The sequence below is a fragment of the Anser brachyrhynchus genome, assembly GCF_964034855.1.
Source record: "Anser brachyrhynchus genome assembly, chromosome: 3".
Taxonomy (NCBI): domain Eukaryota; kingdom Metazoa; phylum Chordata; class Aves; order Anseriformes; family Anatidae; genus Anser; species Anser brachyrhynchus.
In genome coordinates this window covers 81,583,792-81,600,864 of record NC_137696.1, presented here as the reverse complement: position 1 = coordinate 81,600,864, position 17,073 = coordinate 81,583,792, and the positions used below count along the sequence as shown (strand labels likewise).

The 17,073-nt window shown below is 43.6% G+C and overlaps 1 protein-coding gene across 1 annotated transcript in view; it reads right to left on the bottom strand.

Moving 5' to 3' along the window:
• The window catches only part of SIM1 (SIM bHLH transcription factor 1), a 51,267-nt gene that overhangs the window by 22,033 nt on the left and 12,161 nt on the right, over positions 1 to 17,073 (bottom strand). The window contains exons 7-9 of the mRNA XM_080585944.1: positions 16,370 to 16,569; positions 16,156 to 16,262; positions 15,143 to 15,290 (exon numbers count right to left, since the gene is read on the bottom strand). Of these exons, the coding sequence (XP_080442070.1) occupies positions 15,143 to 15,290; positions 16,156 to 16,262; positions 16,370 to 16,569 (455 nt within the window). The remainder of the gene's footprint in view (positions 1 to 15,142; positions 15,291 to 16,155; positions 16,263 to 16,369; positions 16,570 to 17,073) is intronic.

Sequence of the window (17,073 nt, the reverse complement as noted above, 5' to 3'; positions counted from 1 at the left end):
TCCAGAGGAAGGAGTAAAATAATGACATCCATTAGTGAAGAATAAATATCCAGATTGAACCAAGAGAACCTAAGAAGTAGGACAAAGACTCAAGAATAGAGATCTTATATATGTCCACTCATAAGCAGCATAACCTTCAAAACAAGAAAGAAACCTTCAAAACATGAAGAAAAATTACAAAGCCTATGGTAAAATCTGCAAAAGCCATAAGGAAAAGTACCTTTTCACCTTAATGCCACAACATGCCAGAAAGGAAGAATAAGTTATACACGCAGTGATTGAGAATACACAAATAACCAGTAAAGAGACAGATATATACAGTGTATTTTCTTGTATCAAAAGACATTAAGTTTAGACACCCTAAAAAAGATTTACAGAAATTCAGTCTTCATACACAAAGTTATGGCATTAGATTAGAAATGTCTTTCAGTTCATTCTCTCCAGCAGCAAACAAAACACCAATATACAACTGGAATCAGATCTTACTTTATTCTCTGGTATCTCCCAATTGATAGTCTGAACAATACACAGTGATCATGCTGTCACTGGAAATCATAGCAAATAAAGAATAAAAAGGCACTAAGGGACCATAAAGTCCTGCAAACACTGGATAACCTACACCTATGTCATTCCTTAAACATATTAAGGTAATTAATGAAGTACATGTTGAATGTAAAACATTGGATGACCTTAATGCAGCAGTTCCTACACCATGAGTACAATTATCCACACTTCTGAAGCAAAGTGGAAAGCATTGCTTACGCAAAAGAAACCAATGTGTAATTTTAATTGGTTGTATTATTTCTTATGAACAAATAATATATATTCAAAATTTCTTCTGCTGCACAAAGTTATATATAAAAAGGGACATATTAATGCTCACTGCACTTTTTTGTTGTTGTTGTTAGAAATCAAGAACATTACTTTGGTCAGACTTTCTGCCAGTCTAACAGAATATGGAATAGAAAACATGTAATTAAACTAAAGGTGTTAATGTCGTTAATATTCAGTCTATTTTGCTGAGTTGTTGCAATTCAGTGAAAATCAGCCATGAAGGTGGTAAAAGTCTGGCACTTCCTCATGCATGTCTGACCACAATACTGTAATATATCATTCTTTTACTTTTAAACAATGCCTGCAACTTTTAACATTTCCACACTCCAGCTCATGCAATGCTAACAGCGCCATTCAACAGATGAGTGAAAAGAGAACAGATTCTGGCTGTTTGTCATGTTCATGGCTTTCTAAATCAGCAGATGGTACAACAAAACAGACAATTTCCTCATCTGCTGTGTCCTCTGTTCATGTACAATGTGTCTCAGAAATGTTTACAAAGGCCTCAGTCTGCTTGCGAGACTTGTCAGGAGGAGCAAACGCAATCCCCTTAGCATCTTCCCAACCCAGTCACAATAAGGGCGCTTCAGTTCACTCACACAGGAAGCCAACTTTCAGGACACTAGCCTGAAGTGGAAAAAAAAAAACTCTTGAACTTCACTGCTTATTATGAAGTTATAGTGATGTTCAGTTGTCTGACCTCAGAGATAAACCATGTCTCAGTTTTTCCATCAGTAATTGGGATGACGACGGTTATCCTCCCTAAATTCTTGAGTGAAAAGCCCCATAAAAGTCTGACCTACTGCTCACCAAAGTAATTGGAAAGACCCTCTAGAAATCTCTCATGTGGTTATCACTAGAACACTTAATGGTTAAATCTCTCTTGTGCTTTTTTATCACTAGAACATTTAATGACTAAGCATTGCATCTAGTTGGAGAAGTATGAGATCTGTACATTGGATCCCTTCACTGAGTGTCAGGCACCTATTTACCCCATAAATAGTATAAGCAACAGTAGCTGTTTACATCTTGTTGAGTCGAAGTTTACAGCTTCTCCTATCATGAGATTCATGTACATGATATCGTGTTTCTGTATTTGCTCTTAAAGACAGAGTAATCCAAACCAGCAAGTTCAATTAAATGATTTGATACGTTCAGGAAAACTGAACTGTGAAGTTTCCTATTCAGACCATTTAACATAAACGCCTGAGGATATCTTCTAGAAGAACTACTGTCAAAGACATTTTTTATTTTCCCTGCTTGGTTTCTTGTCTCAGAGTGCAGTCATTTGATTGTCAGTTGGAGTTAAATAAAACGTCCTGGCCTCTAGATAATCATGGTGTAGCAGATATTTCAGCAGTCTAAAGGTACAGTTTGTCATTCCCAACCACATGTCTAGCCATCTCTGGCTCCAAAAGGAGCCCTTTGTACACTTTGTAAGCCTTTACTTACTAGATTTGCTAGATAAAAATATGCACCAAGGCTTATTATTGTTTGTGAATAAAATGCCTAAGATATCCTAGGATAATTATATAAAGAGATGATGAACATCTTTAATTACATATAGCACTGACAATGAGCTTTAAATAAAATAAATAAAATATGATGACCTCAGTTTAATTCTGTAACATTCATTTATATTGGGATTGTTTTCTTTCAAATGTGTCTAGGAGCACAACCATCTAAAAGTCATATATGGTGTATATTCAGTGCCTGTCAAGCTAAATGGAGAAATGTATTTGATAGGAGTTTATAAAGGTTTTTATATGTTAGAATCTGCCTGATAACAAGAAACTGAGATTAAAGGGGATAGTCTGTAATGCTTTCTTTTCTGGATGGCCACAAAACAGTTAAGAACAGTGTCTAGTACAACATTTTATCCGAAGGCATGTTTAACCTTGCAGAACTCCATGATTCACCTCCATAAGTGTCAGCCTTCATTAAATTATTATGGTGATTTCTTTGTAAATATTTGTGGTTTTCCCTTACTTTAAATCCACCTGAACATTCAGATAATATTTTTTCTTCCAACTCCTTTTCAGACATTCCATGAAAAACAATGTCACCTCAGTGCATCCGCATGTACACGTACACAGGATCCCTGTAGGAATTAATGCCACACAAACATAAATTCTCACATACACATGTAAGACTGCTTCCATTTCTTCAAAAGCCAGTCTAACAACAGTGCAACAGACTGCTGTTGTACAAGGTGGACTTTCCCATCTCAATCTTCTTAAAATTTGTATATGTTAAACAAAAAAAAAAAAAAAAAAACCTTGGATACCTCTGACACCTTTAAGACACTGATCTACTAGCCAGTTGATCTGGATTAAACTCTCAGCTCTCCCACAAATCACTGACTGGTGTCACATAGAACAAATCATATATCACAGGGTTTTTGAAAGCACTTGGCACCTCCCTGAGCTTACTCTCAAGGCAGCCAATGGGACTCTTAATTCCGATAGGGTCAAATTTAGCCCAGCACTGATCACTTCTGAGAATCCCCACCTTAATCTTCCTGAATTTCAGCTGTAAAAATGAGGATAACAATATTGTCCTATGGGGAAACACTAATTTTGTGGAGCATCTTTGTCCGTCTCACCTAGTAAACTTCAGCTTTCTGTTGGAAGGAACAATCTCCCACTGTCAATGTATATGGTAGCTAATGTTAGTAAGCTAAGTCTCAGCTGTGGCCCCTGGCTGCACATCTACCACACACAAGAAAGAAAAAAATATCCAAGACCAATATTTGTGCCACTATTTATGCAAAGCATGTTTTTATTATTTCAGAATCTCCAGATATTCAACACAAATGTTTTAACTATGTCCTATACCATTTATCCTTGATTAAATCTCTTCTAAATAGTTAATCATTAATGATTTCTTTACAGTTGCTGTGCAAACAGTTCATTCATGCCTATGACATATCAAATTTCACAGACGTGTTCTTTAATTGGATTCATTTATTTCTAATCTGCTTAAGCCCTCACTACTGTAATGCTTGACTAAATATACATTAAACTCACTTATTTAAACTGCTAAAATAAATTTGAGGTGTATTCTATGAATAAAAATACTTGATTGAATACATGTAATACCATTGTTATTGTGTACCTAACTGAGCAGAAATTATTAGAAATAACACCCTAGATAGCTGTATGATAGGCTTGGACAAAAGGATTTGAGACAGCTTGCTGATGTTTTTTTTGCAGAAATTATTAAAAAAACAGCTTTCCAAATCCTGAAGTTTCCAATAGCACATTAAGGCATGCTATAAGGAATGCCAAAAGGAGCTTCTCATGACTTTCATGAAGGGTGTTAACTGTTTTCACTCGAAAATCCAAGTACTGTTTTAGAAATAAGAGCTTCATACTAGCTCTAGGCTAGGAAAATGGTTAAAACAAAAAAAAAGAAACTTTAAAAAAAATTGACTATTCAGTGTTTTGCAAGTAACAATGACTAAAAAGATGGTACAAAATTACATAAAAATAGTGTAAACTCTGATGACCCATTTGAGAATGTCAGAGTGAGACAGCAAGGATGGTGGGCTTGGAATGGCTTTTCTATGAGCAGCAGAGACTCAGGCTGAAAAAGAGATGACAAGGAGAACAAAAAAAAATGATCTGTAAATTATGAGTGACAGAAAAAGTAAGTAGGAAATAGTTGTTCATTTTTTCTTCTCATACAAGATGTGTAGGTTACTAAAGAACAGGAAAGGTAGAAATTTCATAGTGAAAGGAAGCCTTTCTTATCACATTTACTTAAACTACTCCTTGCTAAAAATTCACATGGTTTCAAAAAGCAATCAGATAAATTTGTGGTGAAAAAAAAAAAAATTACATTGACCCCTAATACCTTCAAAGATATCATTTCTAGGAAGTTCTTTGAACTTCTTAAGGACGGAAAAGAGTGCTGAAGAAGCATTATTGCATGCTTGTCCTATTTTTAAACTCTTTCCAAAGTATTTGCTATGGTCACTATCAGTATGTGTCTGATCCTGTATAGCTGTTCTTAGGTTACACTGGACACCACAGTAGTTTAGAAATTTCATACTTCAGTTCCTTTAAAACAACATGGTGAAGAGTTTTCCTGACAATTTATTATTACTTTTAACTGTTTGCTGTAAAAGTTAATTTACTGATATTTCAGATTTGATCAGCTCCTGTATGTTCCCCATAATTAAAGCTTTTGTTGTGAGAAACTTCCTAAGATCCCAACACAAACACAACAAAAATTAGTTAGCTTTTCTGCTATTTATATATTATTTATATAAAATTTTATTTTCTTTGAGAAGATGGGTTATACCTTATTTGATGGACTTTCTGATAGGCTTCTGTGATCTGAGAATAGTTTATCTAAGAAAAACAATGTGCTTGGAAAAAAAAAAAAAAGGGTTTACTATTCATTCTGTTATTTCCTTGTTGGCAAATTTTCTATCTGTGTGCCTCATGACATACTTGTCCATCATTTTAGCCTGCTTTTTCTGATGAGCTAGGCCTGTGGTACAGAGGCACAGTGAGTCCAACAGGGTTCATGACCCCCATCTGGTGAGGAGGTCCCATCTATAGTAGATCATTTTCTCTGTCATCAGATTAGTCCTTTCTCATCATAAGACTTTCACCTTCTTCTTCAGAAGCAAGATTTTTTTCAACAAACACGTTTAAAACTCACTTGTCTAGAGTTCCTCAGCTTTGGCCAAGGGACAGCACTTTGTTCCTCCAGGCCGTTCGTTACCTGCCATTCTCTGCCCACAAAGCAAGCAACCAAGATATGCTACTTAATAAATGCTTTTTAACTGTATCTTGTTTTGGTTGACATTTAGGGAGAGAAGGGAAGGAAAGGAAGAAGGGTGAGGACTGGCAAATGTTTTTTAGCATTTGGGGAGAATGGCTTTTTGTTGCTAATTTATATATAATATATACTTTTTTTTTTTTTTTTTTTTTACATATTAATCTGTTTTCTCATCTCATCATTACACTTCCTGTCATCTCCTTCCCATGCGTAGCCATATCTCTCCTGCAGCCAAAGCCCCTTCACATTATTTGCTCACTTGTGTTTAGGGCTCTGTTCATATCACACTCAGTCTTGGTGAACCTGAACCATCTTTGATAGGCATATCATGTGTAACAGGTGTTTATGTTAGTAAAACAGGAGACAAATGGCCAGAAAAGCCTATATCATGAGGCTGTAAAGTAACTCACAATACTTCATTTTATTTATTTTCCTCCTAATTACTGATTCAGTCTCCTCAGAGTATGAATTATATGTTTTTAAATTTGCTATGTGCTATTACATTTGTTAAGTCACTGTTAGAGTCCAAAGGAGGGCTACAAAGATGCTGAAGAGTCTGTAAGGAAAGATGTATGAGGAGCGGCTGAGGTCCCTTGGTTTGCTCAGCCCCGAGCAGAGCAGGCTGAGGGGAGGCCTCATGGCGGCCTGCAGCTCCCTCACGAGGGGAGCGGAGGGGCAGGCGCTGAGCTCTGCTCTCTGGGGACAGCGACAGGACCCGAGGGAACGGCATGGAGCTGGGACAGGGGAGGGTCAGGCTGAGGGGTTAGGGAAAAGTTCGTCACTGAGGGGGTTGTCAGGCACTGGGACAGGCTCCCCAGGGCAGTGGGCACAGCCCTGAGCTTGCTGGAACTCAAGAAGTGTTTGGACAGCACTCTCAGACACATGGCCTGCTTTTTGGGGGGTCCTGTATGGAACCAGGGGTTGGACTTGATGATCCTTGTGGGTCCCTTCCAACTCTGTACATTCTATGATTCTATGGAATGGGTCCATTAATGTTGAAATTGCTACCAGATAACCCGCCTGACCACCTAGACGCTCTGGCAAACAGTAAGTTAAACTACCATATATCACACAGCTACTGCTGAGCCACACCTTCTATCAAATTCAGAAAAGAGAATTTTTGAATGGATCTTAATGCTAACAACTCATCATTATTGTACACAATTCCAGAAATACAGGCCTACCTTAAAGTTCAGTTTATGAAACTGAAGAATAAGTCTCTGGTGGATTGAATGGTTACAGGTACTGACATACTAACTAGGTATATCTAAAATTTCTCCACAAATAAATAAAAATTGTTTAATAAGACACAATAACATCTACCTACAACCTCCTTATGAAACGTAAACCTGTCATCTGGCTAGCACCTTTGTCCTCTTGGTTCTTGCTTTGACAAGGACAGGCAGGAACCTTAGCCGGCTTTAGCCCACCTGCTGTCACTGTTTCACACGCACATCTGTCAAGGGTTTCTGGATGCCTGAAAGAGTGTCTGACCAGGCCACTCTATGTTGCTATACAGGTATCCACAGCATACATACATATCAACTCCACTGCCAACCTACAAGTGTTCTTGGACCAACAGTACAGGTAATCAGCCGCTGGGCTAACTATACTTTTGTTTTGGGTTTGTGTGACAGATCCAGTTTATCATAATACATGAAATTTACTGTGTTTGTGGTGACTACTTCTGTAGCACATACACAGCAACTCAAGCATATCACAAACATGCAAACGGTGCTGTGCACCTTCTCTCTGACTGCTGTCTTGAACTCACTAAATATCATCATGGAAGCCCTAATTGCATATAAGCATGTTAAATGACACAGCTGTAGTCACACACGTGTGCAGTTTACTTTGGGCCAATGCTACACATCCATTCCCATTGCTGTTTTTCACAGACTAAAAAGCAACAAGGAAGCTGGTTATCCTTCAGAAGATGGCACTTTAACTTTCCTACTCACAGCTTAGGATCAACAGAATTATTTTGGGCAACACTGTTCAGCAGTTTGGCTGCAAATAGGAGGAGGCTATCAGGCTATTTATCCCCACATCCAGCCTTTATATGAGCAGATACTCTAGTGGACTATGCCTCGTGAAGCAGTTATTACAGATTATTATTCTGTTCTGTGTACAAAACAGTCTTTGGAAACAGCAAGAGAAAAACAACATCCAATGCTTTTGGGTGGATTTCAGTTAACCATGTCCTAAGTCGGAGTTTTCTGTAGCAACAGCCTGGGCTACCAGCTGCCAACATAGTACAGGGACAACTGAGAGCCACAGGCTACTTGTGACCAGGCTGCCTTCAGGGCAGACTCTGCATATCCACTTCCTCACCAAACGCATAGTTGTAAGAAGTTTGAATATGGGATGGGTTTAAAGATCTTCTCTCTAGGTGATGTCAAAGTAGCAGCACAATGCTAGGGGTTATAGCCAAACTTGAGTTAAACAGGCATTTGAGTTTCCATAGTTGCACTGAAACTTCAGCAGATAATAGCTGTTATTTCCAGCATTGCTGCCCCTGAGATTTATACACAGTGGTTTTTAGCTGAAAAACTCCGGCTGTTCTTTATTAGGCCCCAATTCAACACAGTAACAAACACGGCCTTCCAGCCATCTCCATTTGGCAAACCCTTGGAATATTTTTATTTCTAAGTGTGCGCCTAAGGGTTTTTTTAATTTCAAAACTGAATTCACTAGGATATAATCATGCACTGAAAGTTATGTCTAAGCACTTTTACAGCCAGGCGTGTGCTCGAGTTCTTTAGTAGATCAGGACCTCTGTGATTTAATTGCACTAAGTGGATGATAGCAAAAGACAACAAGAGGAATAAATCGTGTAAGTGTGTTTAAGATCATGGGATTGCCTCCAGACTGCAGCCGTCACAAGCCTTCAGAAGGGTCAGACTCTGTACCCTTGTTCGCACAGAGCAATGCCTGCCTCCATAAATAGTGTCATCAAAGTGAGGGGGGCTGCCTCTGAAGTAACCTACTGAGTACGAACATGTGTGCTGGAGCCTGGCCCACACTGTAAAGTACAAAAGAGAGGTGAGGGAAGGAGAATTAGATTTTAAACAGATACTTGCCACTGTTGAATGGACAAAGGAGATTTATTTGTTAACACTTAATTTAGGCCATGTCTAAATGCCACGTTTGTGCGTGTATGAATAAGAACTAGCAAGAACACCCTAAAGTAGAGCGAAGAGCTTACTTCAGAAGCAGCTTAGTCACTTATCACACCTGTTGCATCTCATGATTACTACAGTGAAACAACATGGGAAACAGTAATACTGAGGTGCAGCACAGAGCAAACATGCTAACAGAAGCAGAGCTAGTAAAACTATAAACTTGCTGAAGGAACACACTGCTACTTTTAAGAGCAGGAGCCAGTTAGGCATGCAGTTAGTTGTGCACCGAGCACCAAGAGGATGATAGAATCATAGAATCATCTAGGTTGAAAAAGACCTTGAAGATCATAAAGTCCATTAATCTGAACTACCAAATCCCATCACTAAAACGTGTCCCGTGATAATACGAAAGGAAGCCCTTTGGCAGCAGCTCAGCTGCTTGGCCTGCCTCTTCTGCTCAGCCACTGATACAATTCATAGACAAAATGTAAATGTCACATGGCAAGACCAGCAGACACCCTTCTCTGAACTGTCACAGAGTAACGAACGTAGCCCTCAATGCCATGGTCTGTGATCTCCCCCTCTCTGCCATGTAGGAGAACCACTGGGGCTGACCCCCAAAGGGATGTGAGCACCCAGCTGCCGTAGTGGCATTCTCAAGCCTCATTTGTGCCATTCAAAGTGCTGAGGGGTAGAGTAAGGATAAAGTGCAAACAACCTCTCAAACAGGAACAGCTGTGCTCCAGCATATAGCCTGGTGCTTCCGTGCAAAGTGAAATCTGTGGCAGTTTACCTTGAGCCATAAACTGTGGCATTTTAGGAGTAAGAGTCCCTGCAGTGGGCCCTGTAACTTTCATCAGTGGAGTTAAGGCAGACAGCTGGAGCTAGTAATTGCTTCAGCCATTGCCGCTAAATCTGCTGTTGAACGTGTCTCGCCCCCAGACAATCATTTTACAAGATCCGTAACTCAGTGTTTGGAAGGAACGAGTTTCCAAGGGCCTGTAGCAGCCAGCACACTGAATGGGAGAAGGATGAAGTGGAAAGCATTTGAAGTCACATTTCTTTCTTGGAATACAGACACTTATTTGCAATCCTGAATTTCATGTCGCCTGAGACTATCAGTATGCGTGCATTTAAACTAATAACTCTTTTTTTGTTGTTGTTTTATTTTATTTTTCTGTGGATCTGAGCCACAGTCCTTTAATCCTTACACTAGCAAATAAAACTCTCTTCCTATGAGCCGTGACTGTAGACTCTGGCCCACAGTTTTAGTGCCTTGGCCATTACAGTCACCTGGTTTAAATACAAGCATGGAAATTTGGAGTGAATTAAACAAATGGTAGCTAAGAAAGCCCCTACATGAACAAAGAACTGCAGAAGCGTATTGTGGACACCTGGAAAAGCCTGTCTCCTATTTGCAAGAAATATATAAACAGTGTTCCAGGGAGACAAGCCTGTAATAAAAACTAATGGCGAACAAACAGAATACTGCATAGAATAGTTCAAGAGGAATCCTTTTATGTTTTTTTTTTCTTTGAGGCCTGTGCTTCTCCAGCATTTTGACTGATTAAAACAATTCTATTATATGCCCACTTTGCTAATCAAATCACATGAATGATGGAGGGCTTTCCAGTCTAAGGAAAAGTACATTGTAGATTGAACAAATGAGGTGGGACCCAGTTTTATGCACTGTTAAGGCAGTGGCAAAATTCCCATTAATAAAGAGAAATATAAGGGAAAATCACAGGTCAGATTTGTTTCTGCTGATTACAATTACTTAAGGAAAAAAAAAAATGTGATACGCAGTTAAAGTCAGTGTGCCTTATCTCAAGTATTAAAGTTAGATGGCTAAGCTTACTTGTACAAGTAGTTCATCTAATGATATGAGTAAGGATGTGCAGAATTACTTCTGCAAGTAACAACTTTCCCATCTATTTGCTATCCTACACACTCCATCACCCACTTGAGAGATACAAGCCATGTATCTACCTTTGACAGAGGAGAGGACTACAGCATGTCCAAATAAGTCGATCTGAGAGAAATGCTTAAGAAAGGTGGGAATGTAGGTATGGAAATACAATGTATGGATGCTCCTATTGACTAGGAAAAGAAAGAGATGGGATCTGATGTCCCAGAGACAGGACAAAATGACGATGTTTATGAAAAGCTATAGAAATCTTTCTTTGTAATTGTCCAAAAATAAGGGAAGAGCTTTGCTTCCACCTGAAACAAACCTTCTGCAAATGCCTGCTTAATATGCTGGGGAAGAGCATTTTCAGTCTGACCCATCACACAGAATGTTATCACATTGCTGACACAAGTATTTTAAATCTGGTAGTATGCAAAGCTATAAATAGTAATAATTTAAAGATGAAGTGTGCAGATACAATTAACGGTTAATTTATTCTAAATTGCATTTACCACATCATTAAGTAAAACATTTGCCAATATGGCATTTATTTGTGAAATAATCTTTCAAACACATTGCACGCTTCAATTTGTGCTTCTAATCAGCCAGCCAGACAAAGCAATGTGAAAAAGACAACTGGAACTTGTATATACTTGTATCATCAGAGCGGAGATTAGTCACAATTAAATACCTAATCCATGTTGTCTCTATATGTTACTGCTATTGTTATTCTCTTAAATGTTAAAGAACAAGGAAATGTGTATAGAAAAGCTTCCTTAGCTTTCTCTGGGGACAAATTATTATAATATTTGTTCTTGCTCGAAAAGTCAAAGGATTTGCACTTTGCTTTACCCATTTGTTTAAAGGAAGGTTGTTTGCCATCTAAATATAAACTTAACTTCAGCAGTTGCATTCTCTATTAATTGACTCATCCTTGAGTCCCTTTATGTGATAAACATGCACAGCTAATAATCAATAATATGGCTAGTGTGTGTACAGAACAAACAGGAAAAGAAACAAATATTCTGTGTCTGTACTTGCACATGCCAAGCGGAATACAAAGAAGAGCAAATATGTGTGATTTAAAGCTGAAATCCTTAACGGTCATTTATATTAATTTTTGGCACTCTGATTACACAAAAGGTAACATTTCCTCTTGTTGCTCAAATGCCCTTGCCACCGTACCTATTCAGTTCGGTATATATACTTATCAAAAACATTTGCTCTCAATACTAGAATTCACTTTCTCAAAGCCTGAGATTTATGGAAGATGGATATGGCCCTTCTTTTAGTAGGGGGCGGCAGCTCCTTCTGCACAAACCTTTCTCATCCCTTCTGGTTTCCTCGCATATATTGCCCAGGGGAGCCGGGCAGCTCCAAAGCAAGGCACTGTCGCTCAGCCTGCGCTCACACGGGTCCTGCAGACCAGGCAGGCCCTTGTGCCACCCAGAATCCGCTCCTTTCCAAAACATTTCCCGGCTCCTCCCAACAGTGGGAAAGGCTCTTTCTGCCGGGAGCAACCGGACCGCTCGTGTGGCATTGCCTGCAGGAAGGAGGGGACCAGGGAGCCACCTCCTCAGCGCTCTCAACAACCTGCACGGTATCGGCCAAAGCTAATTTGTTATTTTGTTATTTTCAGCCAAGTTCGCTGAAAAATACGGACATTGCCTGTTTTCAAAGGAACCTCCGGCGGGAGGCATCCCACCTTTCGGGCTCCATCCTGCAATCCCAAACTCCGCTCTTCGCCGTTTCCAAACACTATCTCACACCTCCCTCGCTTTCTCGGCTTCCAAACCCGAGGGACGGTATTCAGAGGCACGCACGTTTTTATTTTTACTTTGTTTTCCTGCAAGGGGCAAGCCCGTGCCCTGCCGCAAGCCGCAGCGAGCCGGGGGCTGCTCCCCACCCTGGGTGCCCTGTGCTCGGCTGACCCTGGCCTGCTGGAACAAGCCAACGGCGACCCCCAGGAATGCCAGTAGCCAGAGGATTTATATGGAATAACGTGTATTAAACGCGTGCAAACTTTGCTACGGAACCGCTGCTGGGCCTTCCTGCAGGGGAGCCTACCTCACATCTGCTGGAAACGCCAGCTCGCCGTAACCTCGCCTTTTCCCCTGTATCTTCACCACCTACCTGCCTCATCTGACTGACTCCGAAAAGCTCATTAAGCCAATTAACCCGAGCCTAGGTTTGCTTTCACCATCCCCCGCCCACAAGCTCTCCCCAGCCCGGGTCGCCCATTTCAGAGCTCTCACTTCCACGCTGCCAGCATCCCCTGGGCACGGCAGGGCCTATTCTTCTCCCTTATTTTCCGCTGGCCTCGGCTAAAAATAACAGCACAAAAGCGGTGGGGAAGCCAGGTGCATCCCCTGGCCGCAGGAGCAAGCGGGACGCGCCCCCCTCTTCTGCAGCGCCCTGCTGGAGGCGCGGCCAGGCTGGATGCGACCCCGAAGAGCTGCACGACCAAAACGCGGTTTCGACGCCGCCAGGGTGTCCCTGCAGCCTGGTTGCAGCAGCCGGTGACCCGGTGAGGACCTCTCCGTGCTCACCGGCTGCCTTTTGGCCCCCGCGCCCGAGGAGCACAAACGGAGCCTTCCGTGGCCGCGCAACGAAGTCGCGCCCCGGCGTCGCCTCGTCCTCCGAGGGAAGCCTTGGGAGGGCAAAGGCAGCCCTCCTACGCAGGCTGGGTGGACGCAGGGCTAAATACAGCCTTGGCTTTAAGGCCCGTGTACACGCAGGAAAACACAAAGACGCTGCCACCAGCGAAAACACAGGAATTCGGCTTGGGGCGGAGGATTCGCGTTGTTTCCACGGGGGCGCAGGGCTCAGCCACTCGCAACGCGCCCCACAAACCTCGGCCCCACAAACCCGAGCCGCTCGGTGGCCACCCCGGTGGGAGCCGTCCCACCGTTGGAAAAGGGTCCCCAAGTTTTGGGAAGAGTGGGGCGAGCGGGAGCAGGGAGCTGGCCCTGCGGAGCTGGTGCCCTGCCGGTCACCCCCGCAAGCGGGGAGGGGCAGGTGGGGCTGGATCCCATCAAGCAGATCCGCTGGGATATTTCATTGCCATTCGGGTCATCTGAGGCAGAGGGCCGTGATTTATGTTCCCCCTCTCCGCATAAAAGGGGATGGAAGTGACCGCTAATCTCAGGTGCTCGTAGAAAAACAGGTGGCGCAAAACGGCCCTAGCACATTAGGAACCTTTGGGTTCCTTGCTCCCCAGCGTTACGACACGCCAGCTTCTTTCCCCGCAGTTTCCCGCTCACCTAAAACAAGTGCTTGGCCCTAACTGAGAAAACCAGAGGGGCTGGCACAGGGGGCACGGGCATGCAAGTGTTTGGAGCAGCTGCAGGAAAGGTGCCCGTGCCTCTGCTGACCTGCATCCTTGCTGGGAGGTGTTACTCCTCCACGCCCCACATCCCTTTTTAAAGCCAGTAAAAGGGATTTACTTGAAAGGGGAACCAGAGCTTACTCCCTACACCGCAGAGCTGGCAAACCAGAAGCCCCTGAACGGGAGAGCAGGGCCACCGCCTCCGTGCGGAGCCGCTTCCCTGGGGGATGCTCGCCCGCAGCTCAGCCACCGACCCCATCGGCACCTGTGCAGGCACTCAATCCGCCCCAGGAGGGACCGTCCCGCTGTCACGGCCTCGATTTTGGGAGAAGGGGCGGCTCGACAGGTCCTGCCCCCGCAGGGGGGCTGCAGCGGCGATGCAGAATCGATGCTGCCGCCAGCACCCAGAGGAGAGGTGTCAATCGCAAACATAAAGGCTCCAAATCGGTTCCCTCCCTCACCGGGCCTGCGAGTTTCGGTTTAAGTGGCACAGCCAGAGCCCAACCCAGCAACCCCAAAATACAAGGGGATGCGTTGAGATATACAGCATCTCAGCATTCTCTCCGATTTTTTTTTATTTTTTTTTTTAAGTTTAACTGACCCTTCTGGTCACCAACTTTCTTTGTGGCTCACTGTAAGGATCGCTCTCCAAGAACAAAAAAGAAATCTCGGAGCTTTGATAGAGACTCTGGATGAAATTAAGAACTTCAAACCCCAGATTTTTGAAAAGAAAAACAGATGTCCTGTTTGTTGAGTATAAATAACTCCGTACGTGGAAACCTTTTTTTTTTTCTTTTTTTTTTACGCTGCATTAAATTTTATTTTAATATTTTATTAAATTTTATTTAATGCTGGGTGCATTTAAACTTTAAAAAAAAAAAAGGGAGGGGGGCAGCAAAATATGCGGGTGACAAACCTCTAAATCTTTTCCCCTCCCGAAAGATAAAGGAAGGGGCAGACGGGAAACCCTTCATCTAGATGAAAGCGTTCAATGTGTTTCCTAGCAGACCTGGCCAGCCTGCTCCGGCCGGGGGGGTGGGCGGGGGGGCTCAGCTTTTGGGGGCTTTGGGGGAGCTCGGAGGCCGGAGGAGAGAGGCAGGTGCCCGCCGCCGGCCCCCGCGCATCTCTGCGCGCCCCGCGGAGCGCACTTACGTGAGAACATAGTTGACGCTGACGATGCAGTGGGGCCGCGACGAGCGGCTGTTGTGCACGATGGTGGCGTAGCTCTGCACCCACACCCAGCCGCCGTGCTTGGCCAGGAAGCGGTAGTATTTGGTGGTCACCTGCCCCTTCACCAGCACTGCGGAGACAAAGCGGGGAGAGCCTCAGAGGGGGGGCCGCCGGGCGAGGAGAGGGGCTGCGGAAGGCTTAGAATCGTTAGGGCAGGCGGTGTGGGTGGGCAACCCCCGTAGGCAAGGGTGGTGGAGACCCCCGGGCACCCCCGATCCCGAAGCTGGTCCCTCTGTGATAGGGGCTCCCCTTCTCCAAGGCTGCGCGGGGAGATCGGTGGAGTAGGGCGAAGGCAGCAGAGGGGTGAGCTCCCTCCCCAAAGTATGGCCGTGGAGATTTAATTCTATAAATCTGGCTTTGGGTTTTATCTCTTCTCTTTACATTCCCGGTAAGGCAACTTACCGGAAATTAATATCCTTTTTATTCATCTATCCATGTATTAATGTCATCATGATATCAAAATAGAATAAAGAACAGCTCTTCGAATCGGGCTCACTACTGCAGTCAAAATTAGATACACAGATAAGATTTGTGAGACTTGATGGAAATGGAACAAAAGTATTTGAATTTCGCTTGCATGTTTTTTTTGGAGCAAGAAAAAAGGTTTTTTTTTTCCTAACCGGAATTTGAAGTGAATTGAATGCCTGAAGTTTGTGCAGGGGAGTTCTTGTTCTACAACTGGGAGCTGAGGAGGGGAAAATCTCCTTCCCAGTTCATCGCCGGTCCCCTCCTTCTCTCTCCTGCCTCCAGCCCTGCGCTCAGTCTCTAGCCACTTGTTTCATTAAAACCTGCTGCAGATTTTGCTTATTCTCCCCTGCAGCGAGCTGGCTTTTCACGTTTCAACCTGGAGGTAAATCCTAACACAACCAAAGCCGTTTTGCAGTGGGAAAAGGCGGGGGGTGAGGGGCCGGGTCTTAACGAGAGCATCTCCTTACACAAGTGATGTGCGCATCGCAGGTGGAAGGTGTCACAGCCGTGGACGTGGTGGTAAAGGGTCTTCTCTATCAAGTCCTGGGGCTCGTAGCCTGTTAGCTCGGCTACCCTGGAGGAGACACAAGCAGCAAACGTCAGTGGGAGAGAGGACAGGAGAGGCCCGGGGGAGAAGAAGGAGGGGCTGGGGGAATAGCTGTGAAGTAGCCTCAGCTCTACCTGGAATCTAAGAAGATGAGCTTCATGTCTAGGCTGGCCCGGAACATGAACATATTGCTGTGAAGCTTGATTTCCGTCACGGCGCTGGGAGGCAGCGAGTGGCCCACGGCGACCAAGCCAACGTTTTGGTAGCAGCCGTCGAAGGGGGACATGTCCAGGCTGTACTGGCGGATCTTCAGGTACCCGCTGCAGTGAATGACCTGCGGGGACACGCGGCCGCTGAGGCGGGGGGGGCTCGGAGCAAACCAGCCCTGCCTGGGGGCTCCTGCCCTTCTCCTCGGGCTGCCCGGGGATTTTTCATCCGAAAGTTCAGCACTGATCTAAGGCCCGTTAGAGTCAACGAGATTTTTTATTATTTTTTATTTTTTTTCCACTGACTTAAGTGGTTTTTGGACCACCTCCTAACTACGCTTTTATTATTCTTCTAAAAAGGAAAGACGCGGAAGTGCCAAGTCAGTTACAACTTTGTAATGAAGAGTGTATGCGTGTGAGAGAAAGGGTTTACATGTGTGCATGTGTCACATGCCTAAGATATGTCTATTATACAGATAGGGCAGGCACGATCCAAAATGCATCTTTGGACGTAGATTTAGGTGTGTCTCGTAAATGCATCCTCACACATTACTGCTGCGTACTTTTGACCTTACTCCTCTGTTACTAGAGTGTTTCTCCCTGGAGTAATCTCCGCGGATGTTCTTGTTCTA